This window comes from Pelodiscus sinensis, chromosome 1, assembly GCF_049634645.1.
Source record: "Pelodiscus sinensis isolate JC-2024 chromosome 1, ASM4963464v1, whole genome shotgun sequence".
Lineage (NCBI taxonomy): Eukaryota > Metazoa > Chordata > Testudines > Trionychidae > Pelodiscus > Pelodiscus sinensis.
This window is the reverse complement of record NC_134711.1, coordinates 4,968,825-4,991,946: the sequence shown is the minus strand read 5'-3', so window position 1 is coordinate 4,991,946 and position 23,122 is coordinate 4,968,825. Positions and strand designations below refer to the sequence as shown.

Sequence of the window (23,122 nt, the reverse complement as noted above, 5' to 3'; positions counted from 1 at the left end):
GGGCCCCCAGGCAAGGTGTGTGTGGGTGAAGCTGGCTCTGTGTCTTGGAAGGGGCGGGGCTTCTATAGGTCTATAAAATCATGAGTGGTGTGGAGAGGGCTGATAAAGAAAAGTTATTTATTAGTTCCCATAATAGAAGAACTAGAGGACACCAAATGAAATTAATGGGTAGCAGGTTTAAAACTAATACAAGAAAGTTCTTCTTCACACAGCGTGTAGTCAACCTGTGGAACTCCTTGCCAGAGGAGGCTGTGAAAGCTAGGACTATAATAGAGTTTAAAGAGAAGCTAGATAATTTCATGGAGGTTAGGTCCATAAAAGGCTATTAGCTAGGGGATAAAATGGTGTCCTTGGCCTCTGTTTGTCAGAGGCTGGAGAGAGATGGCAGGAGACAAATCGCTTGATCATTGTCTTCGGTCCACCCTCTCTGGGGCACCTGGTGCTGGCCACTGTCGGTAGACAGGATACTGGGCTAGATGGACCTTTGGTCTGACCCAGTACGGCCGTTCTTATGTTCTTATGTTCTTATGGCTTCAGGTGGAAGGGAGGGGCCACAGCGGAAGGGGCGGGGCTGAGGCAGCCAGTGTCATTCGGGAGTTACACGACCTGCAGTGCTGAAGTTCCTTGAGACGGTTTCCACGCTGACTAATCTGTTACACGCTCCGTGGCCTAGCGCCTGCCACTGAGCCCACCCCGCCCCTCGGTTCTTCTCCCCACCAGTGTGTGCGACCGCAGAGTTGGCCGACATCTTGTTTCTGGTGGGCGAGTCCTGGAGCGTGGGCGAAGAGAACTTCCGGCTGATCAAAGACTTCATCTACAGCGTGGTCCTCTCCTTCGAGAACGTCGTCATGGGCAAAGAGGGTGTCCGTCTGGGAGTGACGCTCTACGCGGAGAAGCCAAGGTGAGGCAAACCGCCGTTTCCTCTCAACACAGAGAGCCTGTGAGGCCCACCTCCTTCTGGCAGTGAGGCATGATGGGATTCATGTGCTTCGTCATCCATTCGAAGGCACATTCAAATCTTTAACGGGAAAGGGGCTAAAAATCTGGCTCAGAACCAGGATTGTCCCTTGCCCCAATAAACCCCTTTTGGGGAGACTTCCCAAAGCTGCCCTGGATTCCCTCAGACAGGAAACCCCGTTCGCAGCTTCTTCGCCATCTCCCTTCCGGGAGCCACTCTGGTGAAGGCAGCGGCGTTGCGTTGGCATGAGGGGAAGGTGAAGCAGCCCCAGGGAGCTGGTGTGGTGGAAACCCATCGTCCTCCATATTGCTGAATAAAGCTTTTTAGAGTCAGCTGGGTTATGTCACCTGCCTATGTGGGGCCGTAAAATTGTGGTATAGATGTCTGAGCATGAATCTCCACACCATAGCTCTCACCCACCCAAGTTAGCTAACTTGGGCCAGCCAGGGGTGTTGAACTGCTTTGTAAATATATCCTTAGAGCAGGGGTGGGCCATCTTTTTTGATGGGGGACCACGCCACGATTTTGGTAAGTGGTCAAGGGCTGCACTTTTCTATGGAGGAGGTGCGGGGTCTGGGCAGAGGATGGGTACAGGAGGGAGCTCGGGGTAGGGGCCTGGGGTGCAGGAGAGGGTGTAGGGTCTGAGAGAGAGTATGGGTGAAGGAGGGGGTTGTGATATAGGACAGAGGATTGGGGTGCTGGGTCCGGGAGGGGGTGTAGGTGCAGGAGAGGATTCTGGCCTGGGGGAAGGGTGTAGGAAGGGGTGCAGGGTCTGGGAGGGAGCTGTGACCAGGGAGAGGGAGAGTGCAAAGGGTTGGGATAGTGACCTGTTGCAGGAGGGGGAGGCGGCCTGGGGCGCGGAGTTGAGGGGAGGAAGGGAAAGTGGTGCCAGGTGCAGGCTGTGACCGGGAGACGCTTCCCTAGGTGGCTCCCAGCCAGCAGCCCTGCAGGACCCTGAGGCAGGCTCAGGCTGCTCCAAACCGCTGGCTGCTCCCTCCCTGTGCCTCTCAGCTCCTGCACAAGGATAGGGGGAGGCTTTGCGCACTGTCCCCATCCCTAGCAAAATCTCTCAGCTCCTATTGGCTGGAAACTGGCCAATGGGAGCGAAGAGATTTTGATGGTGGGTGGGGGCAAGAGGAGAGGGACACTCTAATATCTCAGCATTCCCCCTCCACAGTCTCCCCAACCCTGCACTGCAAGGGGGAAGAAGGGGGGCAGCTCCTCGTGAGGGGTGGGAAGCTGAAAGGCCAAGACGTGAGAGCCTCCTGGACAAACCAGGCAGGATCCGATGTCAGAGGCTCCAGGATGGACCAGTAAATCCCGACCTATGGGCTGGTGACCCCCGCTTTAGGTGAGGTCTAGTGAGATCCCTGCTGTGAAAACCCTCTTTTGCACCTCTCCTTTTGTTTCCGGCTCCCAGGACGAGTATCGAACTGACGGACTATGTCACCATCGAGGAGGTGCTGGGTGCGGTCCGGGAACTCTCGTTTCAAGGGGGTAGGGCCAAACCAGGGCGTGCGCTGGCGTTTGTGGCCCAGGAGGTCTTCGGTCCCGCAGCAGCGAGAGGAGATGCGGCAAAGGTCAGTTCTCCCGCCCGGCCTCCCTGCGAGGGTTGGACCGTGAGCCCGTACTGCTTGAGCAAACGGGACAGCTTTGCTAGCGTGGCGGCAGAAACAGACTCATGAACCTCGGCTTAGCCTCGAGAGGGGGACGAAGGTCCCCTTGTTTTGGGGCCCGGTACGTGAAGAACCGCTGACGTGGCAGATGGATTGTGTCCTCCCGGAAGGTCTCCATGAGGAGTCTATGTCGGAGCAGCAATGAAACTGGGCGTTGCGGTGGGTTCTTATTAGAGGTGCCCGCTCCTGACTTGGGGGTCACCCGCTTCCCCAAACTGGAATGCAGCCTAGAATTCTAGCATCCTGGGGCGGAGGAAACCTCAGAAGTCCAACAGTTCCTTTGCTAAAAGCAGGACCAATCCCAAGTAAATCCAAAAAAGGGGAGGGGCTTAGGAGGCTCCCAGCAGGACTTGAGTGGCCACCAAGAAGCACGGCTTTAACACCTCTGCTGCCCTGTCTTTCGAGTGCGTTGACCCATTGCACCACAGAGACACTGTGTGGAACAGCATCGTCCTTTCCATGTTAGGGACTCTGGTGTCTGTTAAGCCTTCGGGAGCAGGTCTTGTTTGCCCTGCAGAGCCGCGAGGGACAGGGCAAAAGGAGCATCCCACCACGGGTCTGCCCGATTCTTCTCAGCTGACTGCTACAAGGGCGTGGCTACCAAGGTGGCTCCGAGGAACGAGCAGTGAGATATGGAGCTACCCACGTCAGCCACCGTTTCCAATCTGGCCGTGGCTGAAAGTAGCTTCCCTAGCAGAGCTCCCTGCAGGCCTCAGGCCTGCGGGTGGTGAGTTTGTGGTGTCTGAGATGCCCTGGCTGGGCAGTGGAAGGTGTGTAGGGAAGGAAGCTTGCGTGGATGGGATCTCTGTTCTGTGGAAAAGCTACAGCCTCCCCTTTCCAGGGTCGTCAACCTGGCTCCTTCCTTGCCGGGCTCTCTGAGGAAACACCTCGCCCGCTGGGAGAGCGCTGTGGCCAGTCACCTTCGGTGCTGCAAATCGCTCATGTTAGACACCCTCGTTACTGAGCTGTGGCTCTGCTTCCTTGCAGGTCGTTGTATTGATCACAGACGGGCAATCGGCCGATTCAGTGGAAGACGCTGCCGTGGTGCTACAGGACAGAGGAGTCACAGTGTTTGCTGTCGGTAGGTGCGGTAGGAATGGAGATGTTTAGAACATCCCCACCATGCATGGTGTATATGTGGCAGTGCGTACATCGGGTGTACTCTAGGACCTAGGTTACGCACACACCTAGTGTGGTTCACTGACCAATGCAAGTGGCACCTAGACCACAGCAACAGCTAAGCTCAAGAGATCTGTACAGCATGTGCTGGGACACAGCTGGCTTTTATCTCAGAGGGTAGAGGCTTCTATACTAAGCTTCAGAGGTCCCAGGTTCAAATCCACTGGGTGGTGGTTACACCTACATCACTGAATATTGCATACACCCAGGGCTATGCACTGCAAAATATCGTATATACCCCTGAGAAAACACAACGTGGGACCTGCCGATCCTCTAGAGAGATACACCTCTAAATCTTGTTTCTGATTCTCCACTCCGCTATGCAGCAGTCTAAGCCCTGGTCTACACTAAGGTGTTATTTCGAAATAACCCCCCTTAGGTCGAATTTATAAGCGGAGCGTCCACACGACCAAGCCTGTTATTTCAAAATAACGGGCTGCTTATTTCGAAATCCAGACTCCTGCTTTCCTTGGGGAATAACGCTCATTTCAGAATAGTTCTTTCGAAATAGCGGTCGTGTAGACGTTCGCTGCCGCTATTTCGAAATAACGACTCCCCAGAGTCATTCGAACGAATTACTCCCCAGTGTTGCCTGGGGCTCTAAGTCGAAGTAGCGTGTCCACATTAATGGAGCCTGCCTCGGATTACTTTTGGGGCTTCCCTGAAGTGGGGAGCGGCTATTTCGATTTTGTAAAGTCCGGAGTTGAGTCAAATATAGTTATTTTGAAATAATTGCCTCGTGTAGACATGCCTAAGAGGCACCGCCAGGTAGAAGGCAGTGACGAATCAGGCCTCTTGTTTCCCCTTCCTTTCCCCGCCTTTAGGCATTCAGAATGCCAATAGGAAGGAGCTGCGGAGAATAGCTTCCAAGCCCGTCGAGGAGCACATGCTCTACGCTGAAGATTTCCACCAACTGGCTCACTTGTCCCCTAAACTCTCCCGAAGGCTCTGCATCACGGCCTCCGAGCCTCCACAGCCCACCAAGCAAGCTGTGAGCGGTGAGTCCAGCCCTCTGCCCACCCTTATTTTCAGTTTGGTTGAGTCAACCCCTTCCTCCTTCAGTGAGCCTCCCTCCTCCCAGGCGGTCCCCTACCTCCCATTAGACTTACTCTCCTGCATCCCCTTTATTCACATGCATGGACCTTTAGAGACCTGTAGGGTGTGTCTACACTGCATTGAACTCCCTGGGGCTGGTTCATTTCCATGCAAGGAACAGGGTTTGCATCTATCCCGGGGCCACATCGACTCAAAAGAAACCTTTTTGAATCTTTTGGCAAAACGAAGAGCTTGGAAACATTGCGGCTACGTCTACACTGGCATGATTTTCCGGAAATGCTTAAAACGGAACAGTTTTCCATTATAAGTATTTCCAGAAAAAGTGCGTCTACATTGGCAGGATGCTTTTCCGGAAAAGCACTTTTTCCGGAAAAGCGTCCGTGCCAATCTAGACGCGCTTTTCCACAAAAAAGCCCCGATCGTCATTTTCGTGATCGGGGCTTTTTTGTGGAAAAGAAATCTGTGCTGTCTACACTGGCCCTTTTCCAGAACAGTTTTCTGGAAAAGGACTTTTGCCCGAACGGGAGCAGCATAGTTTTTCCGGAAAAGCACTGATGATTTTACAGTAGATCGTCAGTGCTTTTCCGGAAATTCAAGGGGCCAGTGTAGACAGCTGGCAAGTTATTCCGGAAAAGCGGCTGATTTTCCGGAATAAGTGGCCAGTGTAGACACAGCCTGCAGGATGGGTGTCCCTGATCTTTCTCTTCACCCCACAATGGCATGTTGCCTTTTGTTGGGGGATGAGAGCTTTCAAACCTGGCACAGATCTCGAGTCCAGCTCCCGGTCTCCTTCAGTCTTACTCGTTGGGTTGCCTTAGCCGAGACTTCCTTTTCAAGGCTGTCTCTGGAAGGGAAAGGGCAGGGTTGTTAACAGAAGTCCTCTCCTGCAGTGGCTGTAAGGGCACCACAACACTGCAGCGTTATTTCGAATTAGCAAGGTGAGCGTCTACACAGCAAGCCTGTTATTTCGAAATAATTTCAGGGTAAAGGGCTTCTTAGTCTGGAATAATAAACCCTCATTTCACGAGGAACAGCGCCTACTTTGAAATAGCTGTTTCAGGCATTATTAATCCAAAAAAGCGGCGAGGAGTCCTGTGGCACCTTATAGACTAACTGAAGTGTTGGAGCATCAGCTTTTGTGGGCAAAGACCCACTTTGTCAGATGCACGAGATGACATGAGATAACATGCATCTGACGAAGTGGGTCTTTGCCCACGAAAGCTTATGCTCCTACACTTCGGTTAGTCTATAAGGTGCCACAGGACTCCTCGCCGCTGTTGCAGATTCAGACTAACACGGCGACCCCTCTGATATTATTCCGAAATAGCTTATTTCACAATAAGCACGTACCCCCACAGCCCAAATCCAGATTTATTTCCCCGCCTGCTTTCAGTGGAGAAGATCATCGGGCCCCGGGATTTACTTGTCAGCGAACAACGCTACAGCTCTTTGAGGCTGACCTGGACTCCAGCCACGGGGAAGGTGACGGAATACCACGTCCTCCTGAATTCACTTTCCGCTACGGGGCAGCCCATTTCTGAGGACCAGCGGCAGGTAGACATCCTTCCTTCCCCTCCATGGTCATAGGGGAACCGTCCTCTCCCTTCCCCTCCATGGTCATAGGGGAACCGTCCTCTCCCTTCCCCTCCATGGTCATAGGGGAACCGTCCTCTCCCTTCCTCTCCATGGTCATAGGGGAACCGTCCTCTCCCTTCCCCTCCATGGTCATAGGGGAACCGTCCTCTCCCTTCCCCTCCATGGTCATAGGGGAACCGTCCTCTCCCTTCCCCTCCATGGTCATAGGGGAACCGTCCTCTCCTTCCTCTCCATGGTCATAGGGGAACCGTCCTCTCCCTTCCCCTCCATGGTCATAGGGGAACCGTCCTCTCCCTTCCCCTCCATGGTCATAGGGGAACCGTCTGAGTTCGGCACTTGGAGTGTTGGTCGTCCCCTGATTTTCAGAGACACACGGTGTGATGGCTGCCGCCTTGGCCAATCTCTTGGGGAGGTGGAGCATCCAGGGGTCCTCACAACGACTTGGGCTCTCTGAGCACCTCTTACCATGGCCCAGCTCTGGCTTCTCGTCCAGCCAGGGGGCAGGGCCTGGGGAAAGGGGAGGAGCAGGGGGCGGGGCCATGCGGTGAGGCAGAATGGAGGAGGCGGAGCTGAAATGTTGTTGGTGCCCAGGGCCCCAATAAGTCTTCTTTTGTCTCTGTAGAAGACTTTTGAAAAAACAGGCCAGGTGTGGTTAATATTATGCACACGTCTTAAAACACCGCTAAAGCAGTGTGCATTTTTCACGGGGGGCTAGGCTGGGACGCCCCCGGGAGGGATCAAACAGCTGGCGCTAGAGGAGTCTGAACTTCACACATGGGGCACGGGAGCCTTGGTTATGTCAGGTGGTAATGGGCCAGATTCTGCCACTGGCCAGGAACGAGCCATGGGATCACTCCACAAGGGTGTAGTGTCCCGTTGCCGGGTCATTCTCACTGAAATGATTGGACCGTACCTCACGGGCCAGGGGGAAGCTCAAGATATTGATTTATAACCCCTTCCACTCCCGACAGGGATTGGGCATGTGGAAATCTCAGATTTCCTGTTGGCACCAACTTTGGGTAGCACAGTCCTGCTGCCCCTGATAGTAGGGGGTCTTACTCCATGGTGGGACTCCTGGGGACTATGGTAATAAACAACAACGCTGTAGGAACCGAGCACCTCCTGGTCCGTAACACGCGTGCTCAGTTCCGACAGTAATGGGCTCCCCATCAGCATTGTTGTTTATTATTATACACCCCAGAAAGATAGAGCAAGGACTAGTATCCCCCTTATACAGATGGGGAACTGAGGCACAGAAAGGCTAGGAGACTCACTCAAGGTCAAGGAGGAAGCCTGGGGCAGAGCAGGGAACTGACCTCCACTTTCCTAAGGGCCAGGCCAACCCCCAGAGCCAGCCAGACTAGCAATTGGTCCAGAGCCTAATTCGTATAACTCACAGGCCTGGCTGAGCTGTAGAAGGCCCTTGTGAGCACCAGGGCCAGCCACTAGAGGGAGCCATGATCCCAGCCATCAAAGCTGCTATTACACCTGGGCTGGCAGGTGAGAGGCGGGGCTAATCAAATGGCTCTTTTCCGTCCCGAACCACCCTGAGGGTGGGAGGTGGGGCTAATCTACAGGGGAGGGGCTAATCTAGAGGTGGGTGAGAGGCGGGGCTAATCTAATGGCTCTTTTCCATCCCGAACCACCCTGAGGGTGGGAGGCGGGGCTAGTCTAGAGGGGAAGGGCTAATCTAGAGGCGGGTGAGAAGCAGGGCTAATCTAATGGCTCTTTTCCGTCCCGAACCAACCTGAGGGTGGGAGGCGGGGCTAGTCTAGAGGGGAGGGGCTAATCTAGAGGCGGGTGAGAAGCAGGGCTAATCTAATGGCTCTTTTCCGTCCTGAACCACCCTGAGGGTGGGAGGTGGGGCTAATCTAGAGGGGAGGGGCTAATCTAGAGGTGGGTGAGAGGCGGGGCTAATCTAATGGCTCTTTTCCGTCCTGAACCACCCTGAGGGTGGGAGGCAGGACTAATCTAGAGGGGAGGGGCTAATCTAGAGGCGGGTGAGAGGCGGGGCTAATCTAATGGCTCTTTTCCATCCCGAACTCCCTTTGTCCTGAGCTGAGGCTGGAAATCTCACCAGCAGGCTCTCTCAAAGGCGTCCCGGTGCTCCCAGTCTTCCGCCTGGCTTGGGTAGAACCACTTCCTCAGCACACGCCCGCCCTTCCCCTTCCTGTCCTCGGGGCCTCGGGGGGACCCGCACACCAGTCAACAGCAGTGATCTCTAATCCCATTGGAGCAGATGCTGCCACCCCAGTGCCCGGCGAGTGGTCCTGTCTGCTCATTCCAGTGGGCCCTCTCACAGCGGCCGGGGGCGAGATATTACGCTGCATGTCGTTATTATTTGCATCACAGCAGCTCCGATTGAAACCAGGGCCCTGCTGCGCGTGTGTGCGACAAGAGTCGGCCTCTGCTCTGGAGAGCTGGACTAGCCCAATAAAACTCCAAAATAAATGTTCAGCCTCCGTTTTCTGCTTACCAATTGCACCCCGTGACTTCTCATCCAAAAGCCTTTCACCTTAATGGAACGTCTCCCGCTGACTTGAGAACACGGCATTAGATCAAAACCCTTCTCCTTGGTAATCAGGCCCACCAACGGGGTGGCGGAAGGGGGCAAAAAGGGCAACTGCCCCAGGATCCGGTGATTCAAAAGAGCCTGGAGCCTCTGGCCCTTTAAAACGCCGCTGGAGCACCGCACCGTACCGTGCACTTCAGGCAGCTCTAAGGTGGGAGGGGGCAAGGTGTGCTCCAAGTCCCGCCCCTTCTGCCAGAGGCCCTGCCCCTTCCAGGAAGGTGGTGCCACACCTCGCCGAGGGGCCCAGCAAGTTTGTCGACGCCCCTGTTTGTAATGGTTTCCTCTCTGTGGTATTTACAAGCTTGTATCTGTAGCGAGGGCAAATCCCCTTTTACGCCCAGCCAGATCAAAATGCTTGAATTCCTTGTTGGCATTCTAGCCCCGTCCTCCCATAGCTGCATGGCTTGTTGTATAGCTCATCAGAGCCCGAGCCTGCTTCATCCAACTGTGGCCACCTCTCCTCTCTTGCCTGCGGCAGATCGTTGTGGATGGCAAGGAAAGCAGCGTGCTAGTGCCAGATCTGCAGCCCGACACCAACTATTTCTTCACGGTCCTGGCCATCTACGCAGACACCCGTGGAGAGTCGGCGACTGTCACGGGCAAGACAAGTGAGTGTGTCCTTTGGACACCGCTTCCCGCGCTGTCTGTTTGCTGACGTGTCCGGAAGCCAGCGGGACACCGTGTGTCTGTTTGGTGCCGCTTTGAAAGCATGCGTTACTGTCCGATTGAATGAACGATGGTATCCAATTCATCAGCAATGCTGTGCGATGCAATACGATTTCCAAGGGCCTGAGCACAAGTGAGCTCTCTTGGGCCACAATTCAGCAAGTTGCTTTGTGCATTGGACCAATGGGAGCTGTGGTGGGGTGTCAGGGCTGTTCCCCACTCTGGCACTCTGAGTGCAGACGGTGGGGGCCCGCAAGAGAGCTTGAAAACTTTGCCTCTACAGGCTCTGGTTACAGAAACTTCCCCCCAGAATCCTAATACAGTAAAACCTGTGTTACCGGCATGCCCTAATCCCCGGGCATGCTGGATAACAAACATTCTGGTTATCTGACAAGGGGGTGGGAGCCATGCGGGGGCCAGGATGTGGCCTGCTGTGGGGGGGAGGGGCACAAGCCACGGGGGGAAGAGAACTAGGGGTCACCAAATGAAATTAATACGCAGCAGGTTTAAAACTGTGGCAGAGCGTTGGGGGTCCCCCGCCTCCTGCACCCCCGTAGTGGCACAAACAGACTCCGCCAGCCAGCAGAATAGAGGGAGTTCATTGCTTCTCCAGGATACAGCACAGCAAAGCTGTAATCTGGTTTCAGGGCAGGCCTAGGATACCTCAGCCCCCCCCCCTTGAGATGGGGGAGACTAGGCCCCTAAATCCCAGCCCGTTGCTGAGGCTGCTTCCTCCATGATACCAGACAGAAACTAAAACTCTCTTCCAGCCCAGCCCCCCAGCCAGGTGCTGGTCTCCGCCCTCCTTCCTTTGTCTCTCCCTGGGAGACTGAGCCTGGGTGTCTGGGTTAATACACATTTGGGAGAGTCAGTGAGAATCTCCCATCCCAGCGCAGGGGGACCCCGAGTCACAGAGCAGGCAGCCCCCCCCCACTGCGCCACAAAAACAAACAAACAAAAGGAAGTTTTTCTTCACACAGTGCACATTCAACCTGTGGAACTCCTCGCCAGAGGAAGTTGTGAAGACTAGGACTTTAACAGGGTTCAAAAAAGAGCTAGATAGATTCATAGAGGTTAGGTCCATCGATGGCTAGTAACCAGGATGGGTAGGAATGGTGTCCCTAGCCTCTGTTTGTCTGGAAATGGGTGATGGGAGGGATCACATGAGGATTACCTGTTATGAGCCCTCCTTCTGGGGCATCTGGCATTGGTCATTGTTGGCAGACAGGACACTAGGTTAGATGGGCTGACCCAGTATGGCCGTTCTTATGTTCTTATGTTCTCGCCCCTCTTCCACCTGTGCTCTGTCTGAAGGCTCTGCCCTCACATGGCCTCTTCCCTAGAGGTCCCGCCCACCATTTTCATGGAGGGAGGGTGGGGAGAGGAACCTCAGGGGTGGGAGGCTGAACGGGATGGAGCATCGGAGGGAGTGTGAGCGGAGGGAAGAAGGGCCACATGCGGGTGCCTCCTGGATGTGGGTACAGTGCCACGGCGCCATCGTAAACCCAGGAGCAGGTAGACCCCCTAGCGTTCCCAGCGCTGTCCTACGCAGTGGTGCATTGTGGGCGATCCTGAAACATTCTGCGCCTGCGACCTGCACTCTGCGCATGTGCCAGGGACCCTGCAAGGTGAGGGTGTGTGGGTGGGATGAAGCAAGGGACTTTGCTAGTGAGGAGAGGGACGGGAGCATGGGGGATCTGCCATTGGGCGAGTGGTGTCTGTTTCCGCCGCGTCTCTTCCTCCTCGGAGATTGTGGGAGTTTCTCTTTGTAAGGCGGTCTTCCCAGGGAGGCAGCCCTGCCCTTTAACCTCTGGCTCCCTTGTGTGTCTTAAAGCGCCCATACCTCCAGTGACCAATTTCCGGGTCATAGAAGAAGGACTCCTTAGCCTCAAGGTAGCCTGGACCCCTCCGCTCGGGAAGCTAGAAGGCTACAAGATCTACATCCCCAGAGGTAAGTCGTGAGCTACGCGGGATTGCTCACCAGCCGCATGTATTTTCACGCCCACTTCGGGAGCTCTGTGCTCTAAGGCCTAGCCCTGGCCTCACAGTGCAGTGAAGATCGTGTGGCATTGCTGAGCTGTCTGGTATTGTGATGGGGTGTCTGCCCCGCACTGGCCCTTTAAGGGTTAAATCCAGCCCTAGGAGAGGGCGGGGGCTGTGGAGCAAGCAGCTGAGGCAGATACAGCCAATCAGGGCCCAGCTGGGGCTGTATAAATGAGGCTTCCTGGTGGGGAGGAGACTCACTCATTCTTGCTCCAGCTGAGGAGCAGGAGGGACCTGGCTGCTAGGGAAACTAGAGGCTTCCTGATACAGAGCAGGGCTGGGGAAAGGCAGGCAGGGCTGGGAGCTCTGGCCAGGCAAGCTCCTAGGCTGAGGCGTGGGGGTGCTGTGGTGGAGCAGTACCGGAGGGAAAGGTGCTGTGGTCGGGAAAGGACACAGCTCCTAACACGAGCTGCAGGTCCCAGAGGGTGAGACACCAGCCGAAAGGGGGCGCCCCAGGGCTAAAGAGCCAATTCCCACGTGACCAGCAGGAGGCGCCGTGGCGGTGAGTTGCGCCCTCTTACAGTCACCCTGGGGCTATGTGGCGTTGGCCTCTCTCAATGAGGTTGAAGCCTCTTGCAAAAAGCAGGACGGTCCCGTTGAAGTGGGGTCTTTCCTGGGAAGCCCCCGACGGTACCATTCAGGGGCTGTCCCACGTCTAATCCTCTGACATTAGACCGGCCAATATGCCTCACGTCTCCGCCCACAGGCGTCACTCACCAGGGTGTCCTGTTTGGTTTTGGTCCCTACAGCAGACAGGCCCGGCGTGACCTATGAGCAGATCCTGCCAGGCGAGGTCACGTCCCACGTGCTTGGCAACTTGCAGGAGGATAAAGAATATACCGTCAGTATCTATGCGGTGTACCGCCAGGGCCCGAGCCAGCCAGTGTCCGCTACGGGGAGAACATGTAAGAGGTTTGGCTGCTCCCGTGGGATTCTGAATTGCGCGGGATTTGGGGTTCATGCCTGCTCTCCTTCGCATGCCTGCCCTGTGCCCAGGAATGTTTTCCATTGCATGCTGGATGGGCAGCTGTACGGTCTTCTTTGCACGCTCGCTTTTGCTCTCACACCTGCCTCATTCACGCACACTCTACCCCTAGGCTAGCTCTATCCTGGGAAGGTTTGGCCACATAAGTGCTGTTGACATGCAAAAGTCACCAAAAGTGAAAACCGGTCAAACCGGTTTTTCTGCCTCCCATTGTCGAGGTTTCATGGCCACTTTGCTAGCTCCCTGTCAGTAGATAAGAGCAAAGCACTGTGGGAGGGCATCCCACAGTGCAGCATTGTGGGAAGGCTGAGCTGATCCCTGCGCTTCTTGGGATTCTCTTGTAGCTCCGTGAGCTCTCCATGCTGACAAATGTCAAAGCAGCACAGCTGTCTCTCCAGCCCTCCCGCTGTAGCAGCAGTTTGCCTGTCTCTGTGTTCCTAGCAGGGCAGAACAAGATCACTCCAATGCTTTGTTCTTTGTTCCTCAGAGAGAGCAGCTCACTCAGCTGTCAGATACTTCCCGGAGCTTTGAAACAGGAGGGGGGGGGGGGGGGGTGCATGCCTGCAGGGCAGCAGAGATCATAAAACACTGAACAGAGCTGTCAGGGCAGGCATTGTGGGATACTGGCGGAATCCAATTCTCTTGACAAAATAAACAGCAGAGGCCACACTGGCTCTTTGTCAACAATAAAGGGAGGGGAAAAGAAAAGTCTCTCGCAGGGCTGGAAGTTTTTTGTCACCAAAACCGAGTGGTTTTCCCCCACAAAAGTCACATTGCCGTGTAAACACTCATGGGCATGTCTACACTGGCATGATTTTCTGGAAATGCTTTTAACAGAAAAGTTTTCCGTTAAAAACATTTTCGGAAAAGCACTTTTTGTGGAAAAGCTTCCATGGCCAATCTAGACGCGCTTTTCTGCAAAAAAGCCCCGATCGCCATTTTTGCAATAGGGGCTTTTTTGTGGAAAACAAATCTCTGCTGTCTACACTGGCCCTTTTGCGCAAAAGTTTTTCGGAAAAAGACTTTGCCCGAATGGGAGCAGCATAGTATTTCTGCAAAAACACTGACAATCTTACATGAGATCGTCAGTGCTTTTGCAGAAATTCAAGCTGCCAGTGTAGACATTGGTTTTCTGGAAAAAGTGGCCAGTCTAGACACAGCCATGTTATTTTGTTGCCGAAAGGCAGGTTTTGGAGTCAAAACGGGTCAGTGTAGACAAACCCCTAGTTTTGTGCTCTCATGCATGCTAAGGTATGTCCTTCCATCCACCCCAGTGCGTTGGCACACTTTCCTCTGCATGCTCACTCCGCTCCGATCCCAGACACATGCTCACATTCACTGGCACACGCTGGGAGACTGCTCTCAACCGTTTAGCTTCCGTCCCGACCCCTTTAATATCATAAAACAGACTCACTCGGGCTCTCCTTTCGCTGTCTGAAGTCAAAGGAAGGATTTAGGAGCCATTTTAAACAAGTCTTGGCCAAATGGGTAACTGTCTTTTATTGAACCATCAAATCAGTTACGACCTGTTCTTGATATTTCAGAGAAAGCCTCACCTCCTTTATTTCCTGTCACTCAAAGCCCATCACCAGAGCTAGGTGGGAAATGCATTCCCCATCCTGGAAAATGTTTTGAGATTTCTAGACCGTTTCCTTTTCTGAATCAGGACAAAAAGGCAACATTTTCAAAACCTTGGTGAACCAAAAATCAGATGACGTTGTCCGTTCCGGCCAATCAAAATGTTTTGCTTTGCGTTTGGACATTCATTTTTAATGAAAAGAAAACCCTTTTTTACTCCAATATGCTGGAATTTCTAAATGAAAATAATTCTGGACAAAAATACTAGGGTTTTGTGTTTCAGTCACGTTGCAAAGGGATATTTCAAAACTTTTTTTTTTCCAAAAAATTGTAAATTGAGAAATTCTTTGCACCTGGCCATTTCTCCTTAAATGTTGTGGTTTAGTCCAATCATTTTTTTGGGGGATGAACCTCAACATTTAGTCAACAGATTCCTAATCGGTTCCACCCACTCTCTGTTTGACACCCTCCTTGTCAATTTCAGCAGCTGGGCCAGCTCCCTCCTGCTCCTGGATGTGGGGCTCAGCATGTCCAGTGGGAGGCAGGGGTCTAGAAGCAGGAAACTAGCCATGCTACAGACTGTGTTCTGGATAAAGAGGACTCCTTTGCTGGCCACTTTCACTGCAGCTAGTTGTTGTTTGGGCTCTGTGGCCCCTCCCACATCTGAAGGGGCGGGCCTTTTGGTTGTTTAGGCTCCACCCCCAACCCAGAACGGAAATTTCAGGAGCTCTAAATTAAACAGTTCTAGATCCTCGATTTCATGGAAGTCGCTGGGATTTAGGCAGAGATATATACTAGCTGAGTGTCTGGCCAGTATTTAAAACAGGGGTGGGGAACCTTTTTGGGGCCAGGGGCTGTTGACCCACAGAAAAATCGGTCAGGGGCTGAACACAAGTGGGAAGCAAAAAAAAACCCTCACTGATATGGCTCCTAAGTGCAAAAGAGAAAGACACTCTCCACTTTCCCCTCGCACACTAGAATCTAGGGGGCCTGGGCTAGTAGATTTTGTGCCCCCCCCATTGGCTTTCCAGTGAGGCCAAAAATGAGGGGTTCAATATGTGGGAGGGAGCTGCCGGGAACTGGGGTGTGGGCGGGAGGTAGGGGGTAGGAGCAGAGGGGAGGTGCAAGAGTGGGGGCCGCAGGGCTGGAATTCCAGAGCTAGCTCCCCCATGCTGGGAAAGGAGAACCCCGAGCTTTAGGGGCTGGATCCAGGCAAGCCAGGGGCTTCCCCACCCCGGCTTTAAAACAAGTAGCCTTCCTCTCTGCCCCCTTGCGCCTCGCTCTCTCGCTAAGCCTCGGCCTGCAGAGCTGTTGGCATCCCCATGTTTTCTATTCCCGCCGTGTAAATCAAACCAGACCGGCACATCCGCCATGCGGGCTGGAGAACGCGACGGTGACAGCTCGAGCAGAGTGACTGTTCCTGATGAGTGGACAACTGCCTCTTATGAGATGCGTTACAACTGACAGGCGCTGCAGGAACTCCGGGAAATCTCTCTCCCTGCTGGCGAACGCCGGCGGGAGGCAGCTGGCGAGTGCATGGGTTGCAAGGCAGCGTTTTTGAAATGTTTATTCCCTTTTGCTCTTACAGTGAAGCTTCTGCCAGTGAAAAGCCTCCTGCTGCAGAACGAAACGACGGACACCATCCAGGCCAGGTGGACCCCGGTCAGGGGAGCATCAGGTTACAGGCTGACCTGGATGCCCGCAGGTAGCGCCTCTAGGAACTAGAGGACTGTCTTGTTTTCATGATGCTCTCTTAGCAGCCTGCATCATGATTAGCTCTGCTTTTGCTTTGGTCAGCTCCTGTTTAGCAGCACCAGGGCCGGGTTCCCACCCGAGTTTCTCCCAACACAGCTTGCGATTAGACATAGAGCAGGTTGAAATCCTGGCCCTAAAGTGGGATTTGAATCCAGAGTTTTGTCCTGGAGTCTTTTCTCTCACCCTTGATTCAAACACCCTTCATGCTGGTTTGAGCAGGAGGAGTGTTCGAAATCCAGATTTGCTTATTTTATGTTTACCCTGCGGGAAGGAGAGTTGTGTGGTTAAAACAAAGAACAGGGAGTCAGGAATTCCCAGGTGACCGAGGGCAAGTAACTTTTCGGGGTGCCTGACTTTCCCAAGCTGTAAAATGGGGATAATGCCCATTGTTTAGGGACATTGATTCAATGGTATCTGTTAGCACTTTAAGATCCCCTGGTGAGAAGATGTTCTAGGGAAGGAAAAGTGGCATCATTCCTGCTACTTTGTAATAAACTCGTACGGAATGGGTTTCAAAGGGCAAATAAACACCCTGGCTGCGTCTACACTGGCCGCTTGAATTTGCGCAAGAACGCTGACGATCTAATGTAAGATTGTCAGTGTTCTTGGGCAAATACTATGACGCTCCCGCTCAGGGATAAGCCCTCTTGCGCAAATGTATTTGCGCAAGAGGGCCAGTGTAGACAGCTAAAAACTGTTTTGCGCAAAAAAGCCCCGATGGCGAAAATGGCGATCGGGGCTTTCTTGCACAAAACCGCATCTAGATTGGCACGGATGCTTTTCCGCAAAAAGTGCTTTTGCGCAAAAGCATCCGTGCCAATCTAGATGCTCTTTTCTGCAAATGCTTTTAACGGAAAAATTTTCCGTTAAAAGCATTTGTGGAAAATTATGCCAGTCTAGACGCAGCCCCCAAGTTTGCAGAAATGAAGCTGGTCCTCCCAGCTGGGTTTGGATCATTTGGCTGGAAATCAGGAGAGTGGGCATGCATAAGGCAGTCTTTTTTGCTCTGTGTTTGTACAGCACCTGGCACTATGCCGTGCTGGGAATATAAGATAACCGTCGGTTCTTTTGCTTCTGGCTTGGTCCTTAAGAATAGGCTCTTGTGTTGCATTTCAGCTCACCCAGAAGAGAGGGGCTGTGTGTGTGTGTGTGTGTGTGTGTGTGTGTGCCTGACTTTAGCTCTCAGTGCCTCCTTTTCCCCCTTCCACAATGGGAGAGGAACTGGGCCGTGTGCATGTGGCATGACTGCCCCCTGCTGGATGTAATCAGAAACGCTCTACTGAGTGTCATGAGCCCTGCAAGGCCTTCCTAGCAAGAGGGCTGTTTGTGTGGGCGCGGGCGCACCGTATCCCTTGCAAGGAACAAAACCCAACCCCTGCAAATTTCCCTGGCACGCGGCGTTGGGGCTGGAGCCCAGAAGGGGTCGGGACCGCTGTGTTGGCGTTGTAACTCACACACCGTTGTCCCTTTGGTGACGAAGCCAGCGCCGGTCGTTGTCCCGCCCTGCTTGTAGAGCGCTGCTTTGAGGGACAGGTCCACACGGCAGCTTTCCTCCTCCAAGGGAACGTGTCTCTCTGGATGGGGCTGATCCCGGCTTCCAAGGCAGAGAGCAGATCAAATAAAATAGCCACTGATGCAGAGGGTGTATGTATGTGTGTGTGGGAGGGGGTGGGGGAGATAGGGATGCTGCTGCCGCAGAAGGAACGTGGGGGCATGGCACCCCCATGTGGCTGAACTAAGAAGAGCCGTCCCCGGCTTTCTGCATGTGAATGATCGCTGCAGGAACTCGAAAGAGACATGGGAAAGTGGGAGGTTTGGCTGTCTCCTTCCAGCCAGGACAGGACTGTCCCCGGCGGATCTCCCAGCTTTTTGGTCCCAGCATACTTTGTGTGATCCCCTAGAGAAGAGGAGCTGACCCCTTTCCCGAGTCCCACAGATACGCACCGCCCTCAACTTCAGCCCTCGGGGCAGCCCTATCAGGCCAGTGAGATGGTAGAGGACTCCCTGGGGGACCCACGAACCGCTCTGCCGTGAGCCGGGCCCCTTTGGATCCAGCTGGGCTCCGAAACCTCCCATCAGGAGCGAAGCGGGTTGCTTGGCCCTCTGCCCAGCTGGTCAGGTGCGGAGCCCAGGGCTTTCGTGGGACAGTGAAAAGGCCTCATCTCTCGGGGTGACCTAGCGGAAGGAATACAGGTCTGAGGTCCTGAGCGTCTACAGCCCAGCTGTGCCATGACTCTCCAGGAGCCCATCTTGGTGCTGCCTGTTCCCCGGCCGTAACATGGGCTGTGAACACAGCCCTGCAGAATGGCTGAGCAGCGTTACACGTAGGGGTGTCAATCACAGGCAGCCGCTTGTAGTGTGCTGCTTTGGTTTGTTTTCCTTAGGCCATGGAGTGGGGGACCTCCTGACGACTCGCTGGCCCCTGGGAAGTTTGGGAGACTGGGGACAGGCCACCCCGGGTCTGTCAGCGTGGCCATGTTTCACTATTTGCGATTACGGTAGAGCCACTAGGCCCCGAGCGAGATCAGGGTGCCATGGGGCTAAGCTCTGGCCTTACAGCCTCTGCCCTGAAGAGCTGAGACGCATGTGAGACAGAGAAACGAAATAGCATCATCTCTATCTTACGTGGGAAACTGAGGCACGGCACAACTGGCCTGCCCAGCCAATGGAGAGCTGCAGGGAGAAATTGGTTCCCTCCTACTACCGAAGGGGGAGGACCCAGGGAGGGGAGCCGATCCTAGAGCTCATGAATCCCCATCTGGCGCCTTCACCACAAGACCAACCTTCCTCTTCTCCTCGCGGCCCACCCGAGTCTTCCCCATTAGGGTGACCCCTGCTGGCTCGGACTGGGGCAGCGTGTGGCAGTTAATGGGCGTCCTGCGTGCTGTAGCCTGGGGGGGGGGGCAGGAAAGGAAGTGGGGGGGCCAGACACAGGCGAGTGTCCCTTGAGAGCCAGACCCAGGCGCATTCAGCAGGTGTCTCCTCTCCGGCGCAGAGGGCGGCGTTCAGACGGTGAACCTGGACGACACGTGTACCCACTACATGATCCCGGGGCTGCAGCCGGGCCTGGAATACACCGTCACCGTCAACCCCATCTTTGGGGACGTGGAGGGGCCTGTGGTGAGCGGCAGGGTGACCACCTGTAAGTGTCCCGGGGCAGGGACGTGGGGGCGTCCTGTCCATAGGATGAATGGGGGCGCTCGCCCCAGGCCCTGCGCTTTGGGGGCCGCCCCCAATAGTCCTATGGACAGGCAGGACCGGGGGTTATGGGGCCCTGGGGTGGCAGTCGCAAGGGCAGCGTCCCTCCCGCCCCACTTACCCCGTGAGTGGCGGGAGTCAGCGCCGCCCAGCAGCCTGCTCCCCGCCGCGCCCCCCTCTCCCAGCCCGCTGCGTGCAGCTTCTTGGGGGCAGCGGGAAACAGGGCGCCAGGTCCCGGGGGGGCTCCGAGTCCCGGCGCTGTGGAGAAGCGAGGCACGGCCGGCTGGCAGAGGGTGGCACGGTGGGGAGCAGGCTACCGGGAGGGGAGGGGACCCCCTGCTGCCGCCCCCACACAAGGGCCCCACAATCTTCTGGGCTGCGGTGCTTGAGGGAGGAGATAAGGGTGGGGGGCAGGGGAGGGGCCTGTGGCGGGGGGGTCCCTGGGCACTGGAAGGGGTTGCCCCAGGCTCTGTGCCCCCCTTGGGGCGGTGCTGGGGCGGGCAAGTGGGGATCGTTTGGCTGAGGTCAGCGAGACCTCCGGCCTAGAAGGGCAAGGGATTGGGGCCGGTTGAAGGTGTAGCAGGGAGTCAGAGAGGCTGAATGGGCAGCCGGCTGGGGCGGGGGAGGAAGGGAGAAAAGGGCTAGTGCTGGTCAGACTTCCAATTAGGCACAGTAAGCTCGTACCTCCGGGCTGCCTCGTGTGTGACTTTCTAGCCCACCTGGGCTGCTTTTCCCCAGCGGCTGCCAGGGCCTTTTCGGGGTTGCAAGTTGCAGTCTTTGGGGCTGTATTGCTGCCCTGCTGCCACTGGTCGCACTGTTCGGGGGGGTAGGGGGGAGCCTCCTCCCCCACCCCTTGTCTCACTTCCTGCCCCCTCCCCTCAGGTGATGTTTGTGGCTTGCGCAGAATTCTTGTCCGAGAGAGGCAGGATTTTTTTTTTCCCTGCAGAAAATGCGCTGCAGTTCCGCCTTTCACCCCCCGCAGAGGCAACAGTGGCGCCAGAACAGCCTGAGCTGGTGACCTCCGGGCAAGTCCTTTTGCCTCTTTGTGCCTCAATTTCCGTCCCCAGACGATGTTAGTTTACAGAGCACTGTAAGACCTGAGGAGATGCTTGGTTGCCGTGGTGACGGGTGGCAGTGCAAACCCCGAAAAGAGATGATCAGCCAGGCTGATCCCGGTGTTGCCTGTACCCAGGTCTCCCTGTCCCACACACCCACCACCCGTGTCTGTCCACCGCACGCAGAGAACAGCCGGGTGCACCGTGGTTTGTCTCAGGTTCCGTGGGACCCTCGTCCAAGTCCTCGTGAATTCAGGGGGAGCCTTCCTACAGCTATTGCAGCCCCCTAAGCCGTTCCGCTTACCCACGCTGCTCGGCTTTCTTTCTCAAAGTGGCCTCCAGCGCTGTGCAGACCCTGAGAGTGACCGACGTAACGACCAACTCCGCCCGGCTCTCCTGGGACTCAGTTGCGGGGGCCACTGGGTACAGAGTGGTTTGGGGCCCCACGCCAGGTAAGCTCGTGATGGCCGAGTCTGGAGCATGGACAGGCCCTCTCCCCCCGGCACGAATGCAGCGCGAAAGCTGAAACGGCGGGCGCGTAAAGCCGGGGAATCGCAGTGGTGATGCTCCACGTTGGGCGACCCACATGCCTCGGGGCAGGGAGCTAATTTCACTCCCAATTCTCGGGTGCACGAAGGGCCCATTCGGCTGCTTTGGCAGCATCAAGGCTCTCTGAATATCCCTGCACTAAGGGCCTGCCCCTCCAGCGTCCAGCTGACAGACGAATTCTGCACACACCACCCCTGGCTTCCCACGGTGCTAGGGTTCCCTAGTTTTAAGGACCACGGGAAGCACATTCCAGCCTAGAGCAGCCAGGAGGCTGCACTGATTTACACTGGGGGGGGGGGGGGGGGCAGGTCATATTCTTGGATAGGGAAAGTCCAAAGGAGCCACCTAGACCTCTTGGCCCGCTCCCTGCATCAGGTCTGGGAAAGAGCTAGATGACTATCACGTCCTATCCGCAGGGCCTTATGGGAAAGGCATCCTGACTTCGTGGCTTTTCCCCCCTGTAGAGGCTGTAAATTCGGCAGACCAGATTTCCAGCCCGTCCTTCCTTAAAGGAGCGCTCCTTTCCACTCGATTCTTTTGGGAAGGTGAAAACTGACTCATTTTAGCAAGTTCCGGCATCTGCAAGAGCCCCCTGCCGCACCTTGGCTGCATCTAGACTGGCATGATTTTCCGGAAATGCTTTTAACGGAAAAGTTTTCCGTTAAAAGCATTTTCGGAACAGAGCGTCTAGATCGGCACGGACGCTTTTCTGCCAGAGCACTTTTTGCGGAAAAGCGTCCGTGCCAGTCTAGACGTGCTTTTCCGCAAAAAAGCCCCGATCGCCATTTTCGCGATCGGGGCTTTTTTGCAGAAAACAAATCTGAGCTGTCTACACTGGCCCTTTTGTGCAAAAGCTTGTGCAAAAGGGACTTTTGCCTGAACGGGAGCAGCATAGTATTTCCGCAAGAAGCACTGATTTTACAGTAGGAAGTCAGTGCTTTTGCAGAAATTCAAGCAGCCAGTGTAAACAGCTGGCAAGTTTTTCCGGAAAAGCGGCTGATTTTCCTGAAAAACTGGCCAGTCTAGAGACAGCCCCTCCTGTGTTGGTTCCTTTATTGCTTTTCGTTCCTTTCAGTAAAACTCCCCCGTGCAAAAGTGTTTCGATCCCGTGCTGATGTCTTGGAAAGGTACTTTCGGCACCAGCAAAACTAACAGAGGGTTTGATACTGCAAATGCAGGGGGGCTGGTCCCAGAGGCCGAATGGGTAGAAATCCAGGTCTTCGACTCGGTCTTCGAATTTCTCTGGCCTGCGTTATACAGGAGGACAGATTGGCTTGCCAGAGTCTGGCATTAATGCCTCTTAGCTTTACTCGCTGGCTCCCCAGGTCCTGCCTCCGCCAAGCTGATCTACTTGCCAGTACTGTTTGCTCTTCATCTTCTTTTTCTTCCTGCCAAAAGAATTCTTCAGCAAGGACCGACCGCGGCAGCTGGTTCTGAACAGCTCCACCACAGCCTACCAGCTCCAGAACCTAGCCCATGACAGCGAGTATGTGATTTCCCTCTATGTGCAATTTGGCTCAGCGGAGGGGCCTGGGATCACCGCCTCAACCAAGACGTGTAAGTATATGCACCAGGTGGAAGTGGGGCGTTTCCTTGGCCCAAGGAGCTCAGGTACCCAGCTCATACCCCGTACATACCAACAGCACAGAGATGCCGTGATCACAGCCTTTCCTTCTAAAGTGCTATATGAGCTAGCAGTATCCCCTGCCCGGAATGCAGCCAGCTCTGGGGTAGAACGATCAAGTTTAACACACAGAGCAGCATGACAGTTTTGGTGAGGCCACATCTGGAGTATTGTGTCCAGTTCTGGGCCCCCCGCTACAGAAAGGATGTGGACGCATTGGAGAGGGTCCAGCGGAGGGCAACCAAAATAATGAGAGGGCTGGAGCTTATGATGTATGACGAGAGGCTGAGGGATTTGGGCTTATTTAGTTTGCAAAAGAGAAGAGTGAGGTGGGATTTAATAGCGGCTTTCAATCTTCTGAAGGGAGGTTCCAAAGAGGATGGAGAGAGGCTGTTCTCAGTAGTGACTGATGGCAGAACAAGGAGCAGTGGTCGCAAGTTGCAGTGGGGGAGATCTAGGTTGGATATTAGGAAAAACTATTTCCCTAGGAGGGTGGGGAGCACTGGGTTGGGTTCCCTAAGGAGGGGGTGGAATCTCCATGCCTAGAGGTGTTTAAGCCTCAGCTTGACCAAGCCCTGGCTGGGATGATTGAGTTGGGGTTGGTCCTGCTTTGGGCCTGAACTTGATGAGGT

The 23,122-nt window shown here is 54.8% G+C and overlaps 1 protein-coding gene across 24 annotated transcripts in view; it reads left to right on the top strand.

The window, feature by feature from the left end:
* LOC102464061 (uncharacterized) overlaps positions 1–23,122 on the top strand; it is a 274,304-nt gene that overhangs the window by 27,900 nt on the left and 223,282 nt on the right. For 21 of the 24 annotated variants that reach the window (XR_012902993.1, XM_075925546.1, XM_075925539.1 and 18 more), the window contains exons 3-14: positions 721–901; positions 2,379–2,538; positions 3,622–3,715; positions 4,638–4,811; positions 6,239–6,423; positions 9,513–9,645; positions 11,538–11,654; positions 12,496–12,651; positions 15,898–16,014; positions 19,060–19,206; positions 20,650–20,769; positions 22,265–22,423. Coding sequence is in view for 23 of the 24 variants with exons in the window: in XM_075925546.1 (XP_075781661.1) it covers positions 721–901; positions 2,379–2,538; positions 3,622–3,715; positions 4,638–4,811; positions 6,239–6,423; positions 9,513–9,645; positions 11,538–11,654; positions 12,496–12,651; positions 15,898–16,014; positions 19,060–19,206; positions 20,650–20,769; positions 22,265–22,423 (1,743 nt within the window). In the remaining variant the exon portion in view is untranslated. Of the gene's footprint in view, positions 1–673; positions 902–2,378; positions 2,539–3,621; positions 3,716–4,637; positions 4,812–6,238; positions 6,424–9,512; positions 9,646–11,537; positions 11,655–12,495; positions 12,652–15,897; positions 16,015–19,059; positions 19,207–20,649; positions 20,770–22,264; positions 22,424–23,122 lie in introns of all 24 variants that reach the window. The other 3 variants (XM_075925504.1, XM_075925478.1, XM_075925571.1) reach the window with 3 other exon arrangements.